General features: G+C 42.1%; 1 protein-coding gene across 2 annotated transcripts in view; it reads right to left on the reverse strand.

Annotated features, from left to right (window-relative positions):
• The window catches only part of ADCY8 (adenylate cyclase 8), a 109217-nt gene that overhangs the window by 11860 nt on the left and 69818 nt on the right, over nt 1–27539 (reverse strand). Inside the window, exons 9-14 of one of the 2 annotated variants that reach the window (XM_038760437.1) lie at nt 26735–26932; nt 16801–16901; nt 13355–13556; nt 9164–9253; nt 7568–7740; nt 5714–5795 (exon numbers count right to left, since the gene is read on the reverse strand). In XM_038760437.1, coding sequence (XP_038616365.1) covers nt 5714–5795; nt 7568–7740; nt 9164–9253; nt 13355–13556; nt 16801–16901; nt 26735–26932 — 846 coding nt within the window. The remainder of the gene's footprint in view (nt 1–5713; nt 5796–7567; nt 7741–9163; nt 9254–13354; nt 13557–16800; nt 16902–26734; nt 26933–27539) is intronic. The other variant, XM_038760436.1, reaches the window with a different exon arrangement.

Genomic DNA, 27539 nt, shown 5'->3' on the forward strand with positions numbered 1-27539 from the left:
ATCATCTACAGTGCTTGGGGCTTAGTATCTGCTATATAATAACCATGCTGGAAAACGTATTGATGGTTAAGGATGACAGGTGGGATTAAATCCAACCATGGCAGACAAAGTCTCATTTCCACATGAATCACCGAGTCAGTCAATCAATGATATTTTTAGAGAACTTATTGAGTACAAAGCGCTGTGTTAAGTGCATGTGAGAGTACAGCAGAAGGCAGACGCATGAGAATATAGCAAGATCGGGGCAGCAACCATTGGCTCTTGTAAAAATTCAGGCTTCCTCTTGCCACCCCAAAATTAGCAATCAATCAACCATATTTATTGAGCATTTACTTTGGGCAGAGCACTGTTCTGAGCACTTGGGACAGTACAATATAAGATATTTTCTGCCATAAGGAGCTTACAGTCTAGAGGAGTAAACAGACATTTTTATAAGTACAATTGAATGAATGAATGGATTATGGTTATTCGTTCATTCATTCAGGCCTATCTATTGAGTGCTTACTGTGTGCAGTGCACTGTACTAAGCGCTTGGGAAGTACAAGTTGGCAACATATAGAGACGGTCCCTACCCAACAACGGGCTCACAGTCTAGAAAGGGGAGACAGGGTATGGTTATGTACATCAGTGCTGTGGGGCTGAGGGTGGACTGAATAAAGGGAGCAAATCCAAGTGAAAGTATGATGCAGAAGGGAGAAGAGGAAATGAGGGCTTAGTCGGGGAAGGCCTTTTGGAGGAGAAGTGCTTTTAATAAGGCTTTTTGGGTGGGGGAGAGTGATCACCTGTCAGATATTAATGGGGATGGAGTTCAAGACCAGAGGCATGACATGGGTGAAGGTACAGATAGGTAAGATTAAAGTACAATGATCAGGTTGGTATTACAGGAGCAAAGTATGCACTTTGGGTTGTAGTGGGAAATCAAAGAGATAAGATAGGATGGGGCAAAACTAGCAGATGTTTAATAATAATAATAATGGCATTTATTAAGCACTTACTATGTGCAAAGCCTGTTCTGAGCACTGGGAAGGTTACAAGGTGATCAGGTTGTCCCATGGGGGGCTCTCAATCTTAATCCCCATTTTACAGATGAGGTAACTGAGGCCCAGAGAAGTGAAGTGACTTGCCCAAAGTCACATAGCTGACAATTGGTGGAGCCGGAATTTGAACCCCTGACCTCTGACTCCAAAGCCCATGCTCTTTCCACTGATCCACGCTGTTTGTTACAATATATGTGATATACAGGCTGCATAATGTGATGTCAGATGAAAATCTGTGGGACCTAAAAACTGTGCCTCAGGGGAGTCTCCTGGCCCCCACCATTGCTCCAGAGCTTTTCCCCTGCTCCCTACAGTTGCCTGTGAACAAAGCAGCGTGGCTCAGTGGAAAGGGCCCGGGCTTTGGAGTCAGAGGTCATGGGTTCAAATCCCGGCTCCGCCACTTGTCAGCTGTTTGACTTTGGGTAAGTCACTTCACTTCTCTGGGCCTCAGTTCCCTCATCTGTAAAAATGGGGACTAAGACTGTGAGCCTCCCGTGGGCCAACCTCATCACCTTGTAACCTCCCCAGCGCTTATTTCAAGCACTTAGTACAGTGCTCTGCACAGAGTAAGTGCTCAATAAATACGATTGAATGAATATATTAGTCATGGCTCTTGATGGCTAGAGCTGAGGCCAAGAGGAATTGGGCATTTAAAAATTACTAAGTGAAACGACTTCTGTTACTGTCTGCAACCGGGCAGGAGAAAGACCAGTTGGAAACTGGACTGTCCAGAATAATAATTATAATAATAATGATGGCATTTGTTAAGCACTTACTATGTGCAGAGCACTCTTCTAAGCGCTGGGGAGGTTACAAGGTGATCAGGTTGTCTCACGGAGGGCTCACAGTCTTAATCCCCATTTTACAGATGAGGAAACTGAGGCACAGAGAAGTTAAGTGACTTGCCCAAAGTCACACAGCTGACAATTGGCAGAGCGTCATTTGAACCCATGACCTCTGACTCCAAAACCCGGGCTCTTTCCTCTGAGCCATGCTGAGGCAGAACCATTTTAAGATATTGGGTCTCAGTCCATTTTTGTTATGGAGAATTACGACTGACTTACAAAACTTTCTAATATTGCAAAAATGATATTTTTAACACTGAGCACCATCAATATTACCAGATAGGCTTTAGATTAGCACCTGACATTTACTCTGTATCATGTGGGGCTTTATGGAATATTTTATTAAAGAGAGGGGAATATGGGCAGAAAGAGGGAAATATGGGCTGAACACTGCCTTTTTTTTTTTCACAGACCCCCTGAGAGGAAAGCATTATTAGCAGAGAGAATGGAATTTTCAAGGAAATCATTTTTGTTTTTCTATTAAGTTATGATGTTTCTGCCAAGATGGGCTTGAACCAAAATGAGACTGTATTAAAAATGGGCTCTTATTCTAAAGTCAGGGCTACCTCTTTAGTTTTCAGTGTACAAAGATTTTTCATGTATTTCCCCTGATAAATTTTGATCAATTTAACTTAGAAAGAAAAAGTAAAATGGATGGTATATGTTGAGATTTCTCTTTGGAAAAGGTTTAGGGAGATTTTTCACTCTTTCACATAAAATATAATTGTCATGGTCAGTAAAGACCCCTGGGTCAACAACTATTTGGCAAATTGTTTTACAAATCCACATTTGGCACCAATGTGGCACTGTGCCATATTGACACAGTGGTACTTACCGAGTGTTTAAAGAGTGCTAAGCTTTGTATTAAGTACTTGGGGGAATACAGCAGTAGCGAGACACATTTTCTCCCCTCAAAATCCTAATTTGCATAGTCCTAATATACTAAATCCTAAATGAACAATCCTCCTCTACCCACTAAGCACTTTGTTAAATGAATTTTTGAGCTGAAAAATAGTGTGGCTCAATAGGCAAGCCCCAGTCCATGTCCATCTTACTTGGTGCCATGGAGAAAGTCAGTTTGTCTCTCTGGGCCTCTTATTTCTCATATGATGATGATAATGATGGCATTTATTAAGCACTTACTATGTGCAAAGCACTGTTCTAAGCGCTGGGGAGTTTACAAGGTGATCAGGTTGTCCCACGGCGAGGGCTCACAGTCTTAATCCCCATTTTACAGATGAGGTAACTGAGGCACAGAGAAGTTAAGTGACTTGCCCAAGGTCACACAGCTGACAAGTGGCGGAGCCGGGATTTGAACCGATGGCCTCTGATTCCAAAGCCCATGCTCTTTCTACTGAGCCACACTCATATGTGAAAGGTAATAGCAATGTTTGAGATTACCTGGCCATAAATTATCAGAAGGCAGGGATCATGAATACTGACTAGATCGTACTCTTTGAAGTGCTTAATACAGTGCTCTACACACAGTATGTACTTCCCAAGCACTTAGTACAGTGCTCTGCACACAGTAAGAGCTCAATAAATATGATTGATTGAATGAATGAATGTACTCAATAATTACCATTGACTGATTGGGAATTATCCATTAATGATTATACAGCCTGGAGTCAATCAATCAATGGTATTTATTGAGTGCTTATTGTGTTCAGAGAACTGTACTAAGCACTTGGAAGAGCACAGTACATGCGAGTCCCATGTGGGACAAGGACTAAGTCCAACATGATTACTTGATTTTTTCAGGGTGATAAGCCCTGGGAGAGGATGGACTTCAAAGAGCAAACAGCCCAGGAAGCCGTCATTTTGGGGGTTTTCAGCTCTGATAGGAAACTTTCAGGTCCGGGCGAGCCTGAAAGTCCAGCTGTCAAGAGTTGTGGTGAATCAAAGGCTTCTAAAGGAAAGGTCACTATTCTCCCAAAGTAGATGAAACGCGGGCTTGACACCCAATAGATGCTCAGCGAACACCACTGATTGATTGTAAATCTGGACAGTGTGGGCTGTCGAGTCAGAGGATTGTTGTTTCTTAGCAGAGCCAGCTGTCTAAATGGATAATATCTTTCAGTGAGCCAACTTGTTGGTCATATTTACTAAGCAGATGCAGGCTCTTGCTCATTCTCTGGGAGTCTGACATTCAGCCATCTGGATGGTGTGAGAGCCACTTTGCGATTCATTGGCTTTATCGTTTGTGAACATTTGGAATGGATCTAGTGATGGTGCCGTGTTGATGCCATCCAATATTTTTCAGGTCTCATGTTGGATAATGATACAGGCAGTGAGGGGCCACTGCTACAGCAGAAATAGAAAGGCAAAATACAGGCAGAAGGGTCTGGCATAAGCAGGATTGAAAATTCCATTGATGGAAGATGGAGAGCTGAGAAAATGATTGAGATAATTTAGGCCAAAGAAACCCCTTTTCCTGAAATAAACCAACAATGGAGACCAAAATGGGTTTTGCCTTTAAATTTTTTTAAAAAAGATGTTTACTTGAATTCTCTACTTCTCTAGGTAGTCCTGGCCAGAATTTTGGAAAAATGAAATCATTCTGGGGCAGAGTGCCTAACAGAGTCCACAATACAACAGAGCATGAATGGTAAATTGGGAGTACAATTTATTGGAAAAATTCTACTCTGGTTCAGAAAATTTGGATCTTGTGTTAGAGTGAGAATCCAGGGAAATGAAATGAAGAACTCCACAAAAAAGATAGAATTTCCTGAAATATTTCAATAGACTGTAAAATTCTTGGGATCAGGTATCAGGTTTTTAACTTATACCGAACTCTCCCACTGCTCTGCCTCTAGAACGGTGTTCAATAAATACTGATGAATAAATGGATTAAATTTAAAAAAATCAGTGGGTCAGAATTACCTAATTCCTTCAAATCTCCAAATTACTTGGCTACTGTCACTAACTAAATTCTCCAAAGAAGAGGAGGAGCACATACTCATTTATCTTGTGAATTTGGGCTGTGTAGAAAAATAATTAGGATTCGGTGGCTTGAATTGCTTGGATAATTATTATTATTAATGATAATAATTGTGGTCTTTTTAAACATTTACTATATGCCAAGCACTATACAAGGTGCTAGGGTAGGTAGGTACAAGATAATCAAGTTGGACACAGTTGTTGTCCAACTTGGATCTCACAATCTAAGTAGGAGGGAGAACAGGTATTGAACTGAGGCACAGAGCAATTAAATGACTTGCCCAAAGTTACACAGATGACAAATGGCAATTACTTGACCTCTTACTTTGTCTTTCCCTGAATATCTCTTCTCCCATGCCAGGCAAAAATTCCATTTTAAGGAGAGAGAGGCAACATGGGACTAGGAGACCTAGGTTTCAATCCCAGCTCTGTCGATGGTCTGCTGTGTGACCTTGGGTAAGTCACTAAACTCTCTCTGGGCCTCAGTTACCTTACCTGTAAAATGGGGCTAAACTACCCACTCTCTCCCTTACATTGGGCCCTGTTTGGGCAGGGGTGGTGGCTGATTTTATTATTTTATAGTATGCCAGAGCTTGACCTATAGAAAGAATTTAATAATCGCCGTAACAACCAGGAAGGAGAAAGATACATTTTTATGTTTGGAAAACTTCCTTTACGGCTGCAATTAAGATTTATCAAGTACATTTTCATAAGCAGACTGTAATTAAGGCCTTTATTATATACATCACTAATTAAGATCACAGTATGTGAAGCAAAGACCAACAAAGGTATGCTTTTCATAGGCCAGTTGACACTTTAAAAGTAATCATTTAAAGCCACCTGAAACACCACCCCTGAAAACTTGGTGGTTGGAATAAAAACTGAGATTACCTGTTGCCCATGGTAAAATACAGCTAGGAGAAACATAGCCATCAGGAGCAGGGATGCCTCTTTGGTCCCCAGGAAATCTTTCCTGGAAAAGAGAAATTCAGAACCGAGTTACAAATAACAGCAATAATGATACATTGTATAAAGGAAGCTTTCTAATATTTTATGGCTTCTAAAGAAATGACAAATGGTGATTATTAAGGCTTGGAGTATTTGTTTGCATTACTGGTCCTTATGACAATTATTGCTAGTGGATGGGGAATAGCGCTTAGTACAGTGCTCTGAACACAGTAAGTGCCCAATAAATACGATTGAATGAATGAACGAATAGGATCAAAATCTATCATGGCTATGTCTCTGACTTTCGGAAGTTTCAGCTGTTGGTGTGAAACCATCAAATGTGAGACTCCCAAGCAACAAGATGGTCCTGAAAGGGTTGATTTTTATCCTTCGGTCTGTGGGATGCATAATAAATCTGACCTGTTCCTGTCCTTTAAGGGCTTGTAATGTTCCCAGCTATTAAGACACATTTCCAACTGTGATGAAGTATCAGCCTGTCAGGATTTGAGATAGGCAGGACATGTCTCTGCTTTATAAGATTAGATGTGCCCGGAATATTTGAAAGCACAACATCACTGAGGGTATTTATAGCGGTCAGGAACAACAGGTACCACTCAGAAGGAACAGAATGCCATTTACCAGGCTTGACCACAAACAGAAGATTACCCCAAGAAGAAGTAGAAGGATTTACTAGAAATACACTTCCAGTATGCACCAAAACAGCATTCTGTCTGGTTCTTTTCAACAGGTGCCAAACACAACTTTTCCCTCATCTACTTACTAACCAACAAAAGACCATGAGAACTTTGGGGGTTCAAAGTGGGGTAGCCAGGAATGGGGAAATTATGGTTTGCCACAAGGACGATGGATGCTTCCATACTGAACAAGGCTAAAAGGAAACTATCCATCAGTCAATTAGGGGGAGTGGGTCTTGAGAGATAAAATAATCATGATAATTGTGGCATTTCTTAGAGGCTTGCTATGTGCTAGGGTAGGTACAAGATAATCAGATAGGACACAGTCCTCTCTGTCTGGAACTGAAGATCTGATGATCAGTGATACAGCTGAATTGAAAAGCTCAAGGAAGGCTCTGATTCTGTTAATCCACTATTGCTTCTGGCAAAATAGGAATCAGTAATAAATAAACCACCTAAATGTCCCTTGAGTCAGGAGACCTGATTGTCCAACTCCCTCCTCCTCACCACTCTCTTTTGGTCTCTTATCTCCTCCCCCCCACTCCCCCCCCCCCACCATCCCCCGCCCCGTCTCTCCTTTGGCAATGCTTTCACGCCTACAGAACAGAAAATGGGATTAGAGGTTTCCTAACAAACCCCAGGTCAGAGTCCAGGACTGGATTTCCACCCAGAAGAAAATGTATAATCAGATGAAGTTCTTTATTGGAGTTTACTAGTTTGAGACTGTGGAACCTCAAATGCCGTTACTCATTTTTAACCGTTTGCCCATTCCCCCTCCTCTTTCTGACCTCTTACCTCTGCTTATTTTATTTGATTCTTGCGTTCTAACCCAGTTGTCCAGAATGGTTTAACTACCTGCCCCGTGACTGACTCCTTTGCACATCCCCTAGGTTAAGGATGGTGGGGGAGGGGGTGAGCATTGGCTATCTGGAATTCTCCTCCCAGCCTGAGAGAGTTTTCAGCAAGACAATTTGCTCCTATTCCAGCAAAGGAGGAAGTGTCTGTTTATATGCGATGTAAATTATAATTCCCAGGTATGTCTTCACAATGCATCATCACTTTCATGAGTGCAAATTCATAGCAGGCAACCGTTAGCACTTACTCTCCATTGTGATTGAAGTTGTCGTAGCGAAGAAAGAGCGATGCATAAATGGTCTCCGTGAGCAGGGAGTAGATGGCGATCATAATCAGTAACACTGCCAGCTTCAGCACAGAGTTGAGCCGAAGGAACACAGCACAAGTCACCATGGCCAGCACCCCGGTAAAGACAAAATACTGGTGGCAGAGAACAGGGGCAGTCAATGCAACAATTGTATCAGCAGCATGGAGTGATGTGCAAATATTCAACCCGGGGAGTTGGAGATGGAAAGACAAAGACAGACATGAATCAACTCAGAGACAAAGATAAACAGAATGAGGAGAGTAAAAGACAGACTCAGAGAACCTGCAGGAAGACAGGCAGAATTAGAAGACGTAGTCAAAGATGGAGTCACAGGGACAGGAAGAAAGACTTAACATGATAGATGGGGAGGAGAGAGTGCTTGGCTTGGGGAGAGAAAAAGTGAGGGTAAATGGTGCGTAGGGGAACTTGGAATAAAAGTTGACAAAGTCTCCCATCAGGAATGATAGACAGCATTTGGTCCTGAGATTTGAGGACAAAGATCCTGTACAGAGGAATTGATTATGGTGCCAGTGGCCCTCTCTTCGACTCTCTGATCTTACGGAGTGCAGCGAGAGATTTGGCAGGCAGTGGTGCCGCACTCCGTCAAGTGCCTGTGCCATCTTCACCCACATTAGTCAGTTATGGGAGAACCAAGACTAGAACTCAGGACTCCTGATTCCCAGATCAATGCTCTGTCTGCTGGACCCACATCAGGGTTTGGGATTGTGAGTGAGTATGTTTCCTATGCATACGTTTGTGAAGCAGGTTTTTGGCTAATGCTAATTAGGCTCTCCTGATATAAAAAGATGACTGACATGTTGAAGTCTTACCCGGCTACTCAATCTGATGCCTGCCTGGACGAAATGACAGGTCTTTAGGAGACTCGGTATGACCTTGGGATCCTGGGAAGAGCAGTGTGTTGAGGTCAAGCAGCGGTTGAAGACAAACTAAGGACAGAGCTATGCCTCTTTAGAGAAAGGCCCACAAGTAAGAACATCCCCTGAATGCAGTAGCCTCGAGAAACTGAGTCAGAGGCTCAGGAGAAACTATCCCAGGCTGGTTGGGAAATGTTGTGGGGATGAAACTAGTAATGTAAAGAGATGCGAAGTGGAGTGCCCAGGCAAGGTTATTGGACCTGTGGGGAGGTGTTTTAGGATTCAGCTTGCAGCTTTCAAGACTCCCTACTCAGCTTCACTTAGCTCTGATGCAGAGAATTCAGGTGATATGTCCTTTACTGAGTAGCAAGCCAGTCACCCTGCAGTGTTTTGAAAACAAATATGTGGCCTATTTAGAGGATTAAGCTATGTATAGTTAAATAGAAGTCCTGTCCTGTTCTTTACTTTTTCTCTACTCTGTGTTGCAATGCTTCCCATTTGTTTCTATGTTCCTCTCTCAAAAGTAGATGTTTTTCTTAATTACCAGCTGAGTACTAGGACCTTATCTGTCAGCCACGCTTTACTAATTTTTTTTAAAGGGTCACACAAATATCTTGACATATGAACAATTCAAGACAGTCCCGAAGCAAATTCTAAATACCTCAGGGTAGGAGCAGATATCTGAGAAGGAGACTGAAGAGTTGAAAGTCTGGTTCTTCATTAGAATCGTCTTGTCCAAGTCACACCACAGCTACAGAGTTTAAAAAAGAATGACAGAATCAGCCTAAGGGGGTACAGAGAGGGAAGATGCTGGTTTCTACTTAATTAATAATAATAATCATAATAATGATGATGGTATTTGTTAAGTGCATACTATGTGCTGAGCAATGTTCTAAGCGCTGTGGTAGATACAAGGTAATCAGGTTGTCCCATGTGGGGCTCACAGTCTTAATCCCCATTTTACAGATGAGGTAACTGAGGCACAGAGAAGAGGCAGACCAGGGTTAGAACCCACAACCTCTGAATCCCAAGCCTGTGCTCTTTCCACTAAGCCACACTGAATGAATCTGCCAGGTCAGCCAAGGTGTTGATCCCCTTACTGGGCATCTTATGGTCTTGAAAATGCTAGTAACAACAACAATAATATAAACAATGATAATAATAATAATATGTATTGTGCAAACTGTCTGTCAATGTAATGTGTTGGGTAAATAAAAGATAATCAGATTGGGCACAGTTCCTGTCCCACATGGAGCCCTCTAAGTCAGAGGAAGACCAGACTTTTAATCACCATTTTTACAGAGGAGGAAACTGAGGCACAGAGAAGTGAAATGACTTGCCCAAGGTCACACAGCAGGCAAATGGTATGAGCAGGATTAGCATCCAGGTCCTCTGACTTCCGGGCCTGTGGTCTTTCCATCAGGCAATGCTGGAAAAGGAAATCTGTCCATGGGAGACCCATTGCTTTTGTTTGCTCTGCAGGTACTGAAGAAAATTAAGGCCTCGTGGGTGCCAGAGTCATGACAGAGATGAGAGGGTTGGAAAGCAGCATGGGAGAGAAGAAGGAGACAAGAAAGAGGAAATATGTTCTAGGTCCACCCAAATTGTGTGGACAGCTCTATCCCCTGCTCCAGGGGGACAGGAATATTTTGGTATGTAATGAGAAGACAACTTTGGGAGGGAATTAAGATATCAACAATCCTAAATTTAGAAATCTATTTTAGAGGCAGTTGAATGGCTCCTGCGTAGGGCTTTTAAAGATATCTCTAGGTACTTTTTTTTAATGGTATTTATTAAGCACTTACTATGTGCTGAGCACTGTTCTAAGCATTGGGATAGATACAAGTTTATCAGGTTGTCCCACGTGGGGCTCACAGTCTTAATCGCCATTTTACAGATGAGGTAACTGAAGTCCAGAGAAGTGAAGTGACTTGCCCAAAGTCACCCAGCTGACGAGTGGTGGAGCTGAGATTAGAACCCATGACCTCTGACTCCCAAGTCTGTGCTCTTTCCACTAAGCCATGTTGCTTCTTCCCTGGTGATTGGGGGTTTCAGGTGTTTTGCTCTGAAACAGTATTTTTGGATTTGGCTCCTTGAAACTCATCCTCTTGTTGAGTGGCCAAGAGGCTTTGTGGTTCAGTGGAGTTGGTGTAGCCAGTCTCAGAACTGGCTTTCTGGGTCACCTTGGGCAAGTCACTTATCCACTCTTGTGCAGCAGTTTCCTCTCCTGTAAAATGGGGGGAAATATAATAATACCTGCCTCTCTCTATCTCACAGGGATGGTTTGATAACAAATATCAGAAGAATGTATAATGGTGTTCTATAGATTCCAAATATTATTAGCTCCATTCTTCAATGTGGGATTATGCCTCAAGGTTATATACTGAGGCCCAAGGAATGAAGGGAAAGGGTTAAGTAATTAGTAGGGGATGAGAGTCAGAAAACAGCCAATCCAGCTAATTCAGGCCCAGAAGAGATCTTTGCTTGGGCCTCTGTTCGAGGTTGACTGGACAGGAACAACCATCCAAGATGTTCCTCTGGCTTCTTACTTTTATGGTTTCAATTTATTCAAAGGGAGCAATCTGCAACTATTTGTGGGAAAAGAGTTTTTCTGAAAAAAAATAGCAACTACTATGGTATTTATTTAACCCTTTTTCTGCACCAAGTGCTGAGGTAGAGTTCACAGTCTAAGAGGCAGGGAGAGCTGCTGTCTTGTCCCCATTTTAAACATCTAGAAACTGTGGTTCAGAAAGGTTAAGTGACTTTCCCAAGGAGTTATGGAAATCCAGGGGCAGAGATGGGAGTGGAACCTGTGTCTCCTGACTCCCAGCCCCGTGTTAATTCCATTCAGTCATGTCTCCCTCCTATGAGGAGGTAAAACTGTGGTAAAGGGAGTGTGGTGAGAGAGGGTTGGCAATTCTGTTTCGAAGAAGATGGTGAGGCTCTTCACTAATTTTCATTGGTGTTTTGCTACTATTTTTTTTCATGGTATTGGTTAAGTGCTCACTATGTGCCAGGCATTGTACTAACCACTGGGGTAGATATAAGCTAATCAAGTTGGACCCGGTCCATGTCCCATGTCTTAATCTCCATTTCACAGATGACGTAACTGAGACACAGAGAAATTAAGTGACGTGCTCAAGGTCACAGCACTCAAATGGTGGAGCTGGAATTAGAACCCAGGAACTTCAGCCTCCCAGGCTTATGATCTTTCCATTAGGCAACGTTGCTTCTCATGGCTGAAGGCCCACTGTTCTAACCGGTCTGTTACCCAAACATTGTGTGGGCGGTTTATCCAAAAATGTTTGCAGAACCACAGAATGGTGTACGCATGTGCATCTGCTTGTGTCTGCCCTTGAGTGTCAAGATTCACTTTTGGCAAGGAATCTTCTATTATTGTTTTTATCTAATGAGTCACCACCTGGGATCCACAGGAGAAGCAACTGGGCACCACAAAAACCATCTGGGAATGGGGAATAAATGAATGATAAGCCTTAGTGGTAGGGATCATAGCAATGCAGTCTTGTTAGGAAATGATGGGGGGGGGGGGGGGGGGGCGGGGGGGGTGTGAACTGAATGAACTATCAAGGACTTTTCTGGCCTTCTGATTCTCTACTTCTACCTCATAGCCCATTAGGACTATGTCTAGGTCGAGCACTTCAGTGAACAGAATCCAGCTAGACAGTTGCTCTCATACCCAAGCAGAATCCAATCTCACATTGCAAACATCCTCTTGATGGAAAACCATATATGTTATGCAATCCAGAACTTTCTCAGTATGAGTGAGGGCATGTTAATTATCTGGCCTATAAATACACTTCGGCGTAAGCTATGTAGTGTTTCAATGCAACTTGAGAAATTTTCCAGTGCATCTGGTCATTGGTGATAAACTCTTTGAGAGCTTTCAGGACCCCAAACCCGAGTTTTCTATTTCCCTGTCAGAATTCCTGAAAAAAATAATGATTCAAAGATGAAAGAATCAACTAGAACCCCCTGAAGTGTCAGCATCAATCAGGAAAAGAAGCAATTTATCCCAAGTAAAATAACACCAGGTATTCTTATAATCTATGACCTTAAACTCCCTGGATTTTTACTGGCCAAGATGTAACACTCTAGAATATAAATCACCATGAAAAAAATTCATTCAGAATTTATTCTTCTTGGGCTCCTCTGGCTAGAACAATGTTATGTTAATGAACCAGATTCTAGTAATGAATAAGTTACTTTCAGGACATCTGCTAGACAGTCTAGGAGATTTTTCAATCCCATAGGGAACAGCAACTTACTTTTAAAATAAATTTATAGTCAGGGAGTATAATATATACCCCTTAAGATCTAACTTTTTCCCACAGGGTCATCAAAATACACTTGATTATGCATTCTGTCTTCAGGGAATATTTCCATTAGTATACAATTACCATTCCAGTGCAGTTTGGATTCAACTGTGACACAAATGATAGGTCGGACCCTGGCTGAGAAGCTAGACAATAGGCTAGAACCAAACTCTTTCCTGTTCCCCTCTCATCCAGTCCTGCAGATTTAGCTTCGAGTTAATTTTCAAGAAACCATCTAATTACATTGACTGACCACAGGCAGGACACAAAGCATGAGCTCTGTGGAGCAGAAAGGAAATAAATAGCTTAACCATGCCAAATAATTTGCAGCTACGAAAGTGTGTCTTTAACAAGACTATTAATGTTGGCTGCCTTAGTGTCTTTAGTCTGATGCCAGAAAAAAATCCACATACACATAATCCACAGCCCTGTAAAAAGAAGATGCATTGATCTTCCTGTAAATTATTTTGTGGGCAGTATGTTAATTGCCCGACTTTCTGATTCTCCGAGGTGCTTACGATATTTATGATCGCTCCCAGAAAATTAATCGTGATGGAGGCAAAGATGATCACATTCCTGGCCAAATAGGTCTCATTTATCCAGCAACAACTTTTTCGTAGCACAAGAGGCAGACATTTATAGTCTTCGGCAGTGGTGATGAGCACAAGGGCCGAGTGCAACATAATTAGAATGGAAAACTGGATGACCATTGGCATCATCCTGAAAGGCAAAAAACATCAGAAACAACAGATTAAGTATCAGTGAAGGAAATACTGGTTCTTGCCATTATAATAATAATTATGGCACTTGTTAAGTGCCTTCTATGTGCCAAACACTGTTCTAGCACTGGGGTAGATACAAATTAATCAGGTTGGACACAGTCCTTGTCCCACACAGGGTTCACACTCAATCTCCATTTTACAGATAAGGTAACTGAGGTCCAGAGAAGTGAAGTGACTTGCCCAGGTCACACAGAAGACGTTTAGCGGAGCTGGGATTGGAACCCAGTTCCTTCTGACTCTCAGGCCTGTGCTCTTTTCTCTCCTGTGTTTCTCAGGAATGCTCCCCTTCCTGTTTTCATTCAAAAGTGTAAATATCTTGTGGGCAGGGAATCTGTTTATATTGTACTTTCCCAAGGGTTTAGTACAGTGCATTGCATTTAGGTGCTCAGTTAATACCATTATTCTTACTGCTTTGAGCTGCTGAAATGTTGCTTTGATGCAAATTTGGTTTTTAGAAGACAGATTCTTGGCTTGGTAGTGGCAGGAGTTGGGATAGAAAGGCAGGGGCAAACACTGGCTACCCTCAAGTGTCACCTGTCCTAGACCAACCAAAGCCTCTGAGGATCTGCCAGGGAAAATAGATTCCTAATTAGAATAATCTGAAACCTTTCCTGGTACATGAGAAGCAGCATGGCTCAGTGGAAAGAGCACGGGCTTTGGAGTCAGAGGTCATGGGTTCAAATCCCGGCTCCACCACTTGTCAGCTGTGTGACTTTGGGTAAGTCACTTAATTTCTCTGTGCCTCAGTTACCTCATCTGTAAAATGGGGATTGACTGTGATCCCCCTGTGGGACAACCTGATCACTTTGTAACCTCCCCAGTGCTTAGAACAGTGCTTTGCACATAGTAAGCACTTAATAAATGCCATCATTACTATTATTACAAGTGCAGCCAGAGGATAAATGAGTATAATGAAGGACTCAGTGGAACTTCATGTCCAGAAAACAAACTCTGAAATACCACTGTCTTTATTGAAGCAAAAAGGAGCCACCAAGTACAAGTCAATTTGAATCCAATTTGGAGGAGAAGGTGAAAAATCATTTCACACTTCCCACTGAGTGAGATGGTTAAGAGTAAGAACAACTGTGAAACAGAGCCTGCCTCCAGACACTGTGGTTGTCAGTTAATGGCCTCAGGTTCTGACGCTTCACAGCTCCAAACAGTCACCTCATTGACTATGTGAAGCAAAATGTGATTAGGAGTTAGTCATCGCTTTTTTCCCTGATTGTGAGAGTCAAAGAGAAGCCCATTCCTGACTGAGGATCAAAACTGGTGCCCCCATTGCCCAACAGTTTCAGCATTCATGAGTTTTGTGTGCTTAGAGAAACAAAGCTTGTTGTAATTGAGCTGCAAGTATTTCAAATCAAGCACTCTTGGAAATCAATAGACGTGACAGTGTGACCGAGCCATCTAAGGTGCTGGATTTATTCTCCAGTACTCTCCGGAAGCATGGGTTTGAATCCCACCACTGCTTATCTACTACTTTATCTCTTTGAGATATTCCATGTTAATGAACACACAATACACACTTGGATTGTTGTAGGTAGCTCTGACCTCTCAAATCAGGCTCTAGCCTCATGAGCTCTAGACAGGGCGGGGACAAGTTCAGACAAATAGCAGACTACCGCATGGTCTATTATAACACAACTATTGTACTGTTTCCCAAGTGTAGTGGTTACCACATTCACCTAACACACAAAAGGTCCCTGGATTGAAACTGGGTGGAAACATTGAAATTTTAGAGAAGCAGCATGACTCAGTGAAAGAGTATGGGTTTGGGAGTCAGATGTCATGAGTTCTAATCCCGGCTCCGCCACTTGTCTGCTTTGTGACTTTGAGCAAGTCACTTAGCTTCTCTGTGCCTCAGTTACCTCATCTGGAAAATGGGGATGAAGACTGTGAGCCCCACATGGGACAACCTGATTACCTTGTATCCCCCCAACCCCCCCGGGGCTTAGAACAGTGCTTCACACATAGTAAGCACTTAACAAATACCATCATCATCATTATTATTATTAAGTTACAAGAATCTCCAAGGAAAGTAAGGATGAAATCCCCAATTTCATTTATGGTCTAAGGAACTCTCTAATAACTGGAAGCTAAGCAATACCTGGCTATATTTTTCAACTTCCTGCCTCCATCACCTCAGGAGTGTAATGTGGAAACTAACAATTTCATTGTTTCACAAACAACATGGACTGGTGGTAGAACTAACAGCATTTACTGAGGGCCAACTTGGTGTGATAGAAGCAGCATGTCTTGGTGGCAAGAGCACAGCCTTGGGAGTCAGAGGAAGTGGGTTCTAATCCCCACTCTGCCAGTTGTCTGATGTGTGACCTTGGGCAAGTCACTTAATTTTTCTGGGCCTCAGTTACCCATCTGTAAAAGGAGGATTAAGCCTGTGAGCCCCACATGGGTCAACCTGATTTGTTTATATCTACCCCAGTGCTTAGAACATTGCTTGCCACATAGCACTTAATAAATACCATAATAATAATTATTATTAATGTTATATATTATATTAGGCACTTGCCTGGTGGTCAGGGAGTGTGTATACCACTGCTATTGAATTGTACTTCCCCAAGTGCTTAGTATAGTACTTCACACATAATAAGCACTCAATAAATTCCGCTGATTGATTAATTGGTCAAAACCACGGCTAACCACTATTAAAGCTGTACTTATCTGCATGGCTGCTATATGGATATTGGATGTATTTCACTGTAGCACTTTCCCCAACTCTCATCAAGGAATACCCTGCCCCAATGGCTCCTATATAACAGGAACCAACCTGGCATAGTAAGGCGTAAAGTTCTACAATGAGATTTGGCAGTCATTATTCAGAGATGAAGAATGAAATAGCAAGAATGGTGAATGGGACTCAGCTACTTTCTATATCATCTAATAAGGTTGAAAATAGTAAGGAGCCCAGATTTTGAATGTTTTCTCATGCCTTAAGAAGGGAAAAAATTATGGTAATGACTAGCTAATGGAATAATGATGCAGAGTAATATAATAAGAATAGACATTGTTAGAGCCAAGCATAACGGTCTGAATTATAGATTCAATTACTCTGCATTCAGATGCCTTGTAAATTTATGTCTGGCACAAATACCCTGGTCAGTGAGTTTCATTTTGCTCCCAACTAAATGTAGTAGATCATTTAGGCTCTTCATATTTACCTTGAAGAAGGAAGCAAACTTTGGATTGCTGTGATGAAAACAAGAACAATGAATGCACAGACCAAGTTTGACTTGAAGACTTCATCTCTCATCTGGGAGTACTGCAATGGAAAAGAAGAACAGATGATGATGGCCCAGAGAGGGTGCAGGGAAGACTTAACCATTTGAGGGTGGTCTAAGAGAAGGGGGCTAGAGAACCCAGCAATTATTTAATCGAAAGTCAAATGTTAAGACAGTTTTATGAATGATCCTTTTGGAAAGGACCTAAAAACTTCTCACAAAAATGCTTAAAAACAAAAAGAATTCAGCTTCCACTTAAGAAAGGGGGCAGGAGAGTGGTTCAACTAGTCAACTTTTATTTTATCTTCCTCTGAATGAGTGACATTATCAGACAGCAGATCACACACATGCACACATATACACACACACGAACAGTGACATTGGTTTTCTTCATGAGTAAACTTAAAGTCATTTGGGAATTATGGCCTGTTTCAGGATTTTAGAAAGGTTCTTATAGTGACATCTTTATAAATTAATTTCAGGAAAATGGTATTGCTTCTGCTGTACCCACTGCTGTCTTTTTCCAGCTTCCCTCTGGCACTGCAGAAACTTTGCTGTGATTATTCAAAGAACTTAATTTCATTGTCTAGTCTTCAAAGCTTCTGGGAGTGCAACGCCAGAAGTGGCCTTTTCTTCCTCCTCCTCTCGCTGTTGGTTCCCAAACAGCTCACAGATGATTTTGGAATCATTAAAGCAAGTCAAAACTTATCCCTCCCAGGATTAGACAGATGCTTGCCTTTTACACTCTTAAGGATTGTATCATAGATTGTAGAGGAACTACGCAAAAGTCTAAACTCCATTTCAGGAGACACTGACACAATATGGCCTCCTGTCAAAGTGCTGTTTTCTTCCTAAAGGGAAAATGAGTGCATTGAAATGATCAGAGTAGTGTATCTTGCCATTTGGGGTGGAGCGCAATCTTGCAGACTTTGTGGGAGTGAATGGGCAATGAGAGGGGACTTCTCAAAGAGGCGGCTTATAGGATGGAATCCTTCCATTTCAGAAATACTCTTTGCCTCTAGGTGGTAAGTATAAATTTGTGGCAGTTGATACAGTTTATTCAGTTGCTTTTAAAGTATTTTTAGATTCACTTTAGGGGAAGACCACCTGATGGGAAAAGTTCTCCCCGAGAGACTAACCCTCTAGATATCCATGGAAGCACTCCTTGCAGCTCCCAAGGCATACCAATACAGTGCAAACTTTTTGTGGGTGAGGAACAAGTCTTGCATTTCTGTTATATTTTCACAAGCACCTGATAGAGTGTGCTGCATTCAGTAGGCATATCACTTAGTAAGGACACCATACCTTCTACTACACATTCTCCACTTGATGGGGTCCTGTGTTCTATCCCTAGGAACTCTATTTTTGAAAAAGGAGCCAGGGCGATTACTCTAAGCAGCACTAAGATACCCTCAGTTTAGCATTTTGGATAGGGTGCTTTTAGAGAATTAGGGAACATTCATCTGATAACATGAGCCTTTTGAATACAGAGCACGGCAGCATTGGAAGAAATGATCTGTGATAATGGCATGGGTAAGGACTACAATCTGAGTTTTTCCTTCCAGTGGAGTGTTCTAAGAATGTGATCCCTGTTTTATAATGGAACTGTGTAAGAGAATTGGTCACTGTAATTCATTCTCTGCAGAAGGCCAAAAATTAGCAACGAGAAGGGAGGACCATACTGTGGCGATCATCTGAGCCAATCAGGACTTTTCTTTGGGGAGGATCTAGTCCTGCAAGTTGGAAGATGTGACTCTTAGAGGTGGCAACCTCAACGGTGAGATTTTGTTGGACAGATAATGGTTTTACAGTATGTTGGTATAGCTTGGCTCTGACTGGGCAATTCACTTCACTTCTTAGTGCCTCAGTTTCTTCACCTGCAAAATGGGGATTCAATACCTGTTCTCCCTCATACTTAGACTGGGAACCCCACATGAGACAGGGACTGTGCTGAAACTATCTTCCATTGATCCCAGTGCTTAGTACAGATTGGTACATAGTAAGCACTTAAGTACCACCACTATGTCTCATTAGGGTGGAGTATTAAAGGGCAATTGCTAATGAGAGAATTTAGACTAGAATGATATTGGGGGTGTTACTTAAATGTGGGTATGGAAAATGGGTATAAGATTGGGGTAGATGGGCTTAGGAATTGATTTAGCAAACATCTCTCAATATTCAGCACTTAGTACAGTGCCAAGCACATAGTAAGTGCTTAACAAATGCTAAGCGCTTAGTACAGTGCCCCGCACACAGTAAGTGCTCAATAAATACGATTGAATTGAATTATTATTATTATCCCCAGGAAGTAACAGTGGACTGTTTGCTTGGGCAGTAAAGTAACTTCAAGGAAAAGGACCATTTTAAATACAGATCAGTGATTCTTTCTCCAAACACGCATTGGATAAATTAAAAAGAAAAAGATGGACATCAGGCCAGCTGAAATAAAAATATACTGGAAGGTCAAGGGGCTTATTTCTTTTGAGCCTTGAAGGGTCAGTTCTAGATTAACAGCCAATGACAAGAAAATTGGCCAAGTTGTTGCACCCAATATGGGCCTCTTCTTCCAGAGGTTTGTGTGTGTGTGTGTGTGGGGGGGGGGGGGGGGAAATCCCTTTATATGGCAGTGAGTCTAATGTGGAAAACCAAATGGCCAGTGGAGTCAAAGCTTCCACTCTTTCCTCTTGGAAGTTACCCTCACCAGTGGGCTCAAAGCCAAGAAGGGAAACACTTGCACCAGGTGGACATTTTATTTAGGGTAGAAATGAATCTGACCCATGGAACAAAAGATCACGAGGGGCCCTTCTGCTCCAGCTGGTTGAGTGGGGGCCATCTGAGAAGCAGATGATATTTGAAGGTTCCTGTTTCTCTTGTGTTTCTGTCTGAATCCATGCCTCCTCCTCACTCCTGGGATGGAGAGGAAAGGCGCTTGGCCTTACACTTGAGCCCCTTCAGAAAATGGTCCAGCCATTGAAGTAAGGAGGAAAAGAAGTGAGGGAGAGCTACCATGGCAAGGGCTCTGCATAGGGCCTCCTCTGGTCCTCTCCAAGCCATAAAGGATCAAACTCCAGCTACCCTTGGTTAGGCCAGAGTCAGGCCTCTGCCTTTTCTCCTCCTCACTGCCCAGGGGAAATAATTTATCTTTGGGCTTATTCCTGGGTTGTGTGGAATCATGTCTTTGAAAACTTTGCCCATCACCAGTAGTTTGTTGGTGGAATTTAGAGAACAGTTTCCCTCTAAGAAGCTCTAAGGTCTAGAGTCATGGTATTTTGTTACTGAAGTTCCCGCTACTGCCAGGTAAAAAGCTTTGAGAAGCAAAGAGATGTTAATTGGGTCTCCTGCAGGCCATGCTGATAGCCAAAATAATTTGTCAGCCAATTGGCCGAAGAAGACTTAAGCATCTTATCAGTTTTCTGGGTGGATGAGGCACATCTACTCCAAGAGGTCTTCCCTTACCAAGCCCTCCTTTCCTCTTCTCCCACTCCCTTCTGCATCACCCTGACATGCTTCCTTAATTCATCCCCCTCACTCAGCTCCACAGCATTTATATACATATCTGTAATTTATTTATATTAATGTCTGTCTCCCCCTCTAGGCAATAAGCTCGCTGTTATATTGTCCTCTCCCAAGCACTTAGTACAGTGCTCTGCACACAGTAAGTGCTCAATAAGTACAACTGACTGGCTGATTGGATGAGTATTTTCTTTTCAGATGCTTAAATTCACTTTATTATCCCCTAATCTAGAAATACCATTCTTAGAGTTCTAAAGGATGGGAGTCCCTCTTTTCAGAATCAATCACTTAATATATAACTCATCATAGTCTTATCTGCTTTGCAGGAAGCTCTTTTTTATATCTTGCCTGGATACCTTCTTCCACAAGTCAAGTCCATTCCACTTATTGGAATAATAAGTAACTCATAAAGGAGATCTGTCCCACTCAACAGGGCATGTCAGGAAGTTTTTGTGAAGAGAGAGAATTTCTGTGCCGTGTCTTGATGTCTCTTGCTATTTGTCACTTGACTGGTCTTGCCACTCCTTGTCATCTGGGATGAGGACTTTTAGCAGCATTGATGGGCACTTTGTTCATTCTTTTTATGGATGGTCCATTAGATGGGAAACAGAACTTATATTTTACTGAGAAACAGGACTTGGTAACTATGTTACTGGCATATTTATCGCACCAAAGAACAACAGGAGATGTACTAATGCTCCCTTTTAGTTTGGTCTGCCGTACAAATAGGCACTTGCCTGACAAATGGTACACCGTATAGCCCATTATTCAAAATGGATATTAAGAATGGAAAAAACTGGAACTACGTTCCAAGAAAAATACCTCGTCTTTCCCTCAGTCGATCAATCAATCATTTATTGAGTTCTTATGCAGAGAACTGTGCTATACACTTGAGAGAGTTTAATATATCAGAGTTGGTAGAAGTCATTTTTCTCAAGAAGTCATGATGTTTCTCCCATCTTTCCCAAATAACTGATATTTGCACATTCACAGCCCATCCCAAGGTCTCCTGAGATTGGCAAATAGGGAGATATAGGGTAGGCAGAGGGTACTAGGGTGCTATTATTTCCATTCTCACTGTTCTTATTTGGAGGGATCCAGATTTGCAGCTTATAGGCAATACTTGAGCACATTTTCATTTCAGTGAAAATGACATTGAGTCAACAAAAGAGAGAGAAGAGTTAATTAATAATGCAAGCAATCAGGTAATCAATCATAAATATTGAGACATCTGGAGGAAAGTGGACCTTTTTATTGTATTTGGTATTCACATACTATGTGCCAAACACTGCTATAAGTGCTGGAGTAGATAAAAGCGAATTAGGTTGGACGTAGTTCCTGACCTACATGGGGCTCTCAGTCTAAGTAAGAGGGAGGACAGGAGAATTGAGGCACCACGAAGTTAATGACTTGCCCAAGGTCACACAGCAAGCATTAAGCTGAGACGGGATTAGAACTCAGATCCGACTCCCAGGCCCGTGGTCTTTACACTAGGCCATGCTGCTGTCATTTTGTGAATACACTAATCTGGCCAGAAAGAGTGCTTTCACTTCTTTTTCTTTTTTTGGCCTAAATTGGTTAGGGAATTAGGCTCAGTCCACCTGATAACATGACTCTGTTGGGTTACAGAGCACTGAAGGGTTGTTGGAGATGGTTGCCGTATGCCTGAATTGCACCTGTGTGCCCTTAGGTGAATTCTTTTGGGTGTGTTTTCCTCAATATGGGCTTTTCAGATAATCCAACACTAGTATTCTACATCTTTCCAATTCTGCTTTTCATACTTATGTGTCCATCTTCTCCATTAGACTGTAAACTCCTCAAGGGCTGGTTTTGTGTATTTTAGTGCTACTGCATTCTCACAAATACCTAAGAACTTTCACACAGTTGGAGTTCCTTAAAAGCTATTCATTTTTTATCTCCTAGATCTTAAAATATGGGGGCCTAGTCTTGTGTGTTTTTTCTATTGTGCCCTGTATATGTACAACATTTATATTGCTTTTCCTTCTACTGTATGTGTACAATTTATGTCTATCTCTCCTGTTAGACTGTAAGCTTCTCGAGGACAGGGCCTCACCTACTGCTTCCACCATACTCTATCGTGCTTCCACTGTACTCTCCCAAGCATCCAGTACAGTGTTCAGCACCCAGAGGGAGCTCAATCAATAATACTAAGTGGATGCAAGGATGGATGCAGAGTTTCGTTCGGTACTTAGAGATCCTCACTCTGAAGGCAGACAGGGTAAGGCACACTCTCCCTCTGCAATGAAGGCTCCCCCTCAGTGGAAAAATGAACGTTTTCTTGTATCAGCTCATATTTTATACTCTGTCTACCACAGAGGTATAAAGTTTGAATAAAAGGGAAAGGAACCTGAGTAGACTTCACCAGTAGTTTAATGGCCAAAGTGAGCCTTGTTTTCAGTTCAGAAATTTGGAACATGGTAATTTGCCTTTTGGTGCATTAAGCACAATCTATTTGCATTTCTGGAGCTGGGTTACCCCTTCTGTATCCAGCCCATCTGGGCTCCTAGAGATAAGAAAGTGGGTTCATAGTATGGTGTTCTTGTTCTTAATTTTTGATTGGCTGGGACTTGGCCTGAGTGAGAGAGCGTATTTGAGGATTTCATTCATTCAGTTGCATTTTTCGAGTGCTTACTGTGTACAGAGCACCTTCCTAAGCACTTGGGAGAGTACAATATAACAATAAATAGACACTTTCCCTCTTTGCTGTTCATCTCTTCACGCTTCTCCCCCTGCCTGCTGGGTCTTGATATAACCCATACAGGCAGTAGAGTTGAGAAAGAGTGGCAAAGGAGATAAAAAAGACATATGCTGAAGACTCTAAGATCCTTGTGGACAGGAATTGCATTTTCTAACACTGTTGTATTGTACTTTCCCACTAGTGGAGTGCTCTGTACAGTAAGTGTTCAGTAAATACCATTGATTGATTTATTGATTGCTCTGCATCTGACATGTATACTCTGGATTTTCTGGAAAAGCCTTGGGTTGTCTGAGGTAAGTTTAGAAAAAAAAATATTCAAAATTCCAACATTTACATTTACTCACCTACTTAACCCTGTTTACAATGACAGACCACATGTGTGGGTGTGACTGAAAAACTGTATGTACAAGTGACAATCCCTCCCACACTGTGCGCTATATCTTTTCTACCCACTGTGTCTGATGCTATTATGACTTTTATACTTTATAATCATGATATTTCAGCTAGGGAATGAATTCCAGGCAGGCTGGGTGCCTCAGGAGAAAGAACTGAGGAGAAAGAGGTGAGAATGAGACATGTTTTTAGAGCAAATCCCTATTCACAATGCCAGATTTTAGCTTTTAGCAATTTCCTTTAAAATGGTCCAAATAAAAAAGGCAGTAAATGTAAACATTTCTGAGACTGTAGCCAACACCACCCTTTCTCAAAAAAGGGGCAGCTGTTTCTTTCCAAAATGACTTCGCATTTTTGCTTTCACAAGTGTCAAGCCATCATTACTGGCGAGCCCAATATTTAAAGGGGCAGAATTTCACTTTAGAAACTGAATTGCCAGTGCCTAGAAATTATGGATTGGATTCTATTTCAAATCTTTCATATTCAATATCAATTATCTTCCCCCCAAAATATAAGTGGGAGCCTTATCTTATGAGACCAAGAAAAATGGCCTGAAGAGAGCTCTGATCTTTGACTGAGAGAACATACATTACTGGCAGATTCAGGGGTATAGACCATCTTGTCTGGGAAAAGAGGGCACAAACCCTAATTTCACCTTGACTCAAACCATAATTGTTGCCATGTTTGAAAAACTTTGGTGAAATTTTATAAACAGGTGCTCATTAAGGATTCCAACCAAATAACCAAATGCCCCCTTGCTTTCTCTTCAGAAGAGAGGAGGGACCCTCCGTGGGGTGGACAGGCCATGCAAACTAACTGGCCAACCTGGGCTGCAAAGACTTGAATTTACAATTAAACCCCTACAGAATTTCAGTAGTTGATGAGAAGCAGCATAGCCTAATAGATAGAGCACAGGCCTGGGGTCAGAAGGACCTGCATTCTAATCCCAGCTCCATCGCTCGTCTGCTGTGTGACCTTGGGCAAATCTCTTAACTTCTCTGTGTCTCAGTTGCCTCATCTGTAAAATGGGGATTAGGACTGTGATCCCCATATGTCCAACCTGATTACCTTGTATCTACTCCAGCACTTAGCAAGTTCTTAATAAATACCACTAAAATGAATGAGAACAAAATCCTCTGAAATTCCACTAAGGAATTAGGATAATGTGGGCTCTGTGTTAATAGCAATCATTTGAGTTTTAATTACTAATATATTGTTACTGTTATCATTAATGTGGAGTGAATACTCACAGGCAATGTCTAGCCAACAAAAAGTTAGAACATAGTCATTCGATGGATTTAGGTCTGTTCCCAAGGCTAGACACTACCTGTGGGAATTCCAGATAATCCAGGTAGGGCATTCCAAAAAAAAATTAATAATCTCCCTTTCCTGAACCTTTTTTTAAGCACTTATTATGGGTCAAACATTTTTTCCAAGTGCTGGGATAGATACAAGGTTATCAGGTTGGACACAGTCCCGGTCCCGTATGGGGCTCACAGTCTAGGTAGGAAGTGTGAACTATGTGGTTTGACTGTGTGGACAAGTATTAATTACCAGCATTATAATTACCATTATCATCATCATCATTATTGTGGTTGTAATTATTTCTGATATAAATTTTTCTCTCTGCTTTGGTTGGGCTAAACAGACACTACCTCATTGAATATACGAAGGGCACAGACTCTGCCCTCAGAGGAATTTAGGGGGTATTGTGGGTTTATTTTCTCCAGAACATAAATTAAGCACATTCCTCCCATAAACTAAAGATGCAATATCAAATTACCAGTAAAGTCATCTGTAGGATTACTGAGGAAACTCTCCTGAAACGTGTGGCATGCAGCCTAAATCTTACTGCTACTTTAGCAAGGCTACTTCGATGGTAAAAGGCTAGACTCCCCTCCTCACCACTCCTTGGAGGTGTGTGTTGGTGACTGGATGTATTTCCTCCCTGTAGGAACAGAAGCAGCTGTGGTTCAGGTTCCTGGGAAACACTGAAAACCCAGAGAATGGAAGTAAGTGCAAATCATTTGGAGTTCGGTCCTTATTTTTGGTGTGAAATATGTGTTGATTTTTTTAAAGCAGAGCTGAGACGATAGGATTAGCAGCAAAATGGGTTTTGTCTTTTCTTCTGCTTCATTTATGATTGGCAGGGCTATTGAGGGAACTGTTATGGGAGTTGTGTGATCATTCCATCACACTAGGATGAATGCCCAGGGGGACAACTATTACAAGGCTCCTCCAAGCATCCTGTGGCCACTGGTGGAGCCAGTGGACTGGTTGGACCACTGATCTGATCAGGGTTGGCATTTCTTATATTTTGATGTAATTTCAAGATAGGGGTCATGCATGCGGTTGACTTTGGAGCTTTTAGTTATATGTTTAGACTGTTTTCTTTATGGGTACTCTATTTGTACACTAAAGAAGCAATGGGCATATGAGGGCACCAGAGGGACACAAAAGTACACTGAACTGGTCTTCCAGAGCTAGAAATGCTTTTGTGTCCAATTCTTTAGTGTTTGCACACTCCCTGCTGTTCTGTCCTGAGGTCATGTCCAACCATGAGACATCCACAGGAAATGGAGGACTTCAGAGCTCTCCAAGTGATGGCTGTCAGAACCCGTCGGTACAAAGAAGAGATCTAGTTCCCTTGCTGGGGAAGGGAGCTTGTCTGTCCATTTCCCTTGAAAATAAGGAGCTAGGGTAGCATGTGTAAGAGTGCTCATTGGTGCCTGAATCATAAACAAAGCAGAAATGAGAAATGGAAGGATGCTATTAGCAGCTCAAATGGAAGTTGTTTCCTTAGTGCAAACCTGTGGTGAAGGTAATTCCAATCCTAATTTTATTGGGATGCATATTTGCCAACAATTTTATGTGAATTATATTAGGCTTGTGAACAGGGGAGCAGAAGGTGGAAAGGATGGGGTTGGGTAACAGAGGTTGTCCAGGATGAAATACTTGGAACCAAGCAGTTGGGAAATAAAATTGGATGGGGGAATTGGCAGGCTGGGGGAATTTTTTCTCATTTATTGCACCTTCAAGAGGGAAGGTATCAGAGGTTAATTTCTAACTCTGTGGTTGAGTCTGTTCTCACCATCGTAGCCACCGTCTCCTTTAATGGCCTTGAGCTCACTCATGATTGAAAAAAGAAAAAGACAAAACAAAGCAAGACCAGACTCTAGTGCTGTCCTGATTCCTGTGGACATTTAAGACAATTTCAGTTGGAAAATGCAGCTACCAAGGCTCAGCTACCTTATACTCCAGGCTGGAGTCTTTAAACATCAGTGAGAAAGGCTTGATATGCACTCTTCTCAATTTATCGCCACTCCGTAAGTCGATGGTGTGCTCTATTCGCTTGTTAATTTCCTCGGGCCCAGACTGGACATGCAAAGCTTGTGCAAGATGGTTTGGAAGCAGATTTATTGAATTTCTTGTTAGGGCAGCCAAAGTCTAAGGGAAAAGCACATGCAAACAGAATAAACCTGCTTGTCCCCTTGGATTAAAACGGCAGCGTTTGAGATCACACGGCATTGCAAACCGTCCCAGCATTCCATGCAATTTTTACTCAGTGAGACCTACGGAAGTCAAAAATAATGATTATCTTCAAACCCACACACACTGCACAATGAGCAGTTGCTTCTGTGTCATATCTGAAGGGACATAGCTCTCCTGCCATGAGGCTGCCCTGAAACTCTTTTGTTTGGGTGCTGCTGGGGTCTGGTGTGTCTAGTCTGTTCTCTAAATGGGCATTCCCTGTGAAGGAGGGGAGGAAACATAGAGCCCAAGCACCAGTCTGGACTGGCCCCCACTTAGGTCTTGATGTGGTGGGGAAACACGATCAAAATGGGCTGGGGATCGATTCTTCCAGGCCATGGGCCGGGGGGCTGGGGGAGGGTCTCCCTTCAGTCTGTGACCAGGAGGGCCAACAAACAGATAAAGGTTTTGATTTTGTTGAAAACAAGGAAGGAGTTCCGTTCTGGCCTCTCCAGGTTGTTTTGGTCCAGAGACCAAAGGGAAATAAAATTTGGGAATGATAAAAATGAGTGGCATCTTTTGG

Source organism: Tachyglossus aculeatus, chromosome 18, assembly GCF_015852505.1.
Source record: "Tachyglossus aculeatus isolate mTacAcu1 chromosome 18, mTacAcu1.pri, whole genome shotgun sequence".
In the NCBI taxonomy this organism is placed as follows: domain Eukaryota; kingdom Metazoa; phylum Chordata; class Mammalia; order Monotremata; family Tachyglossidae; genus Tachyglossus; species Tachyglossus aculeatus.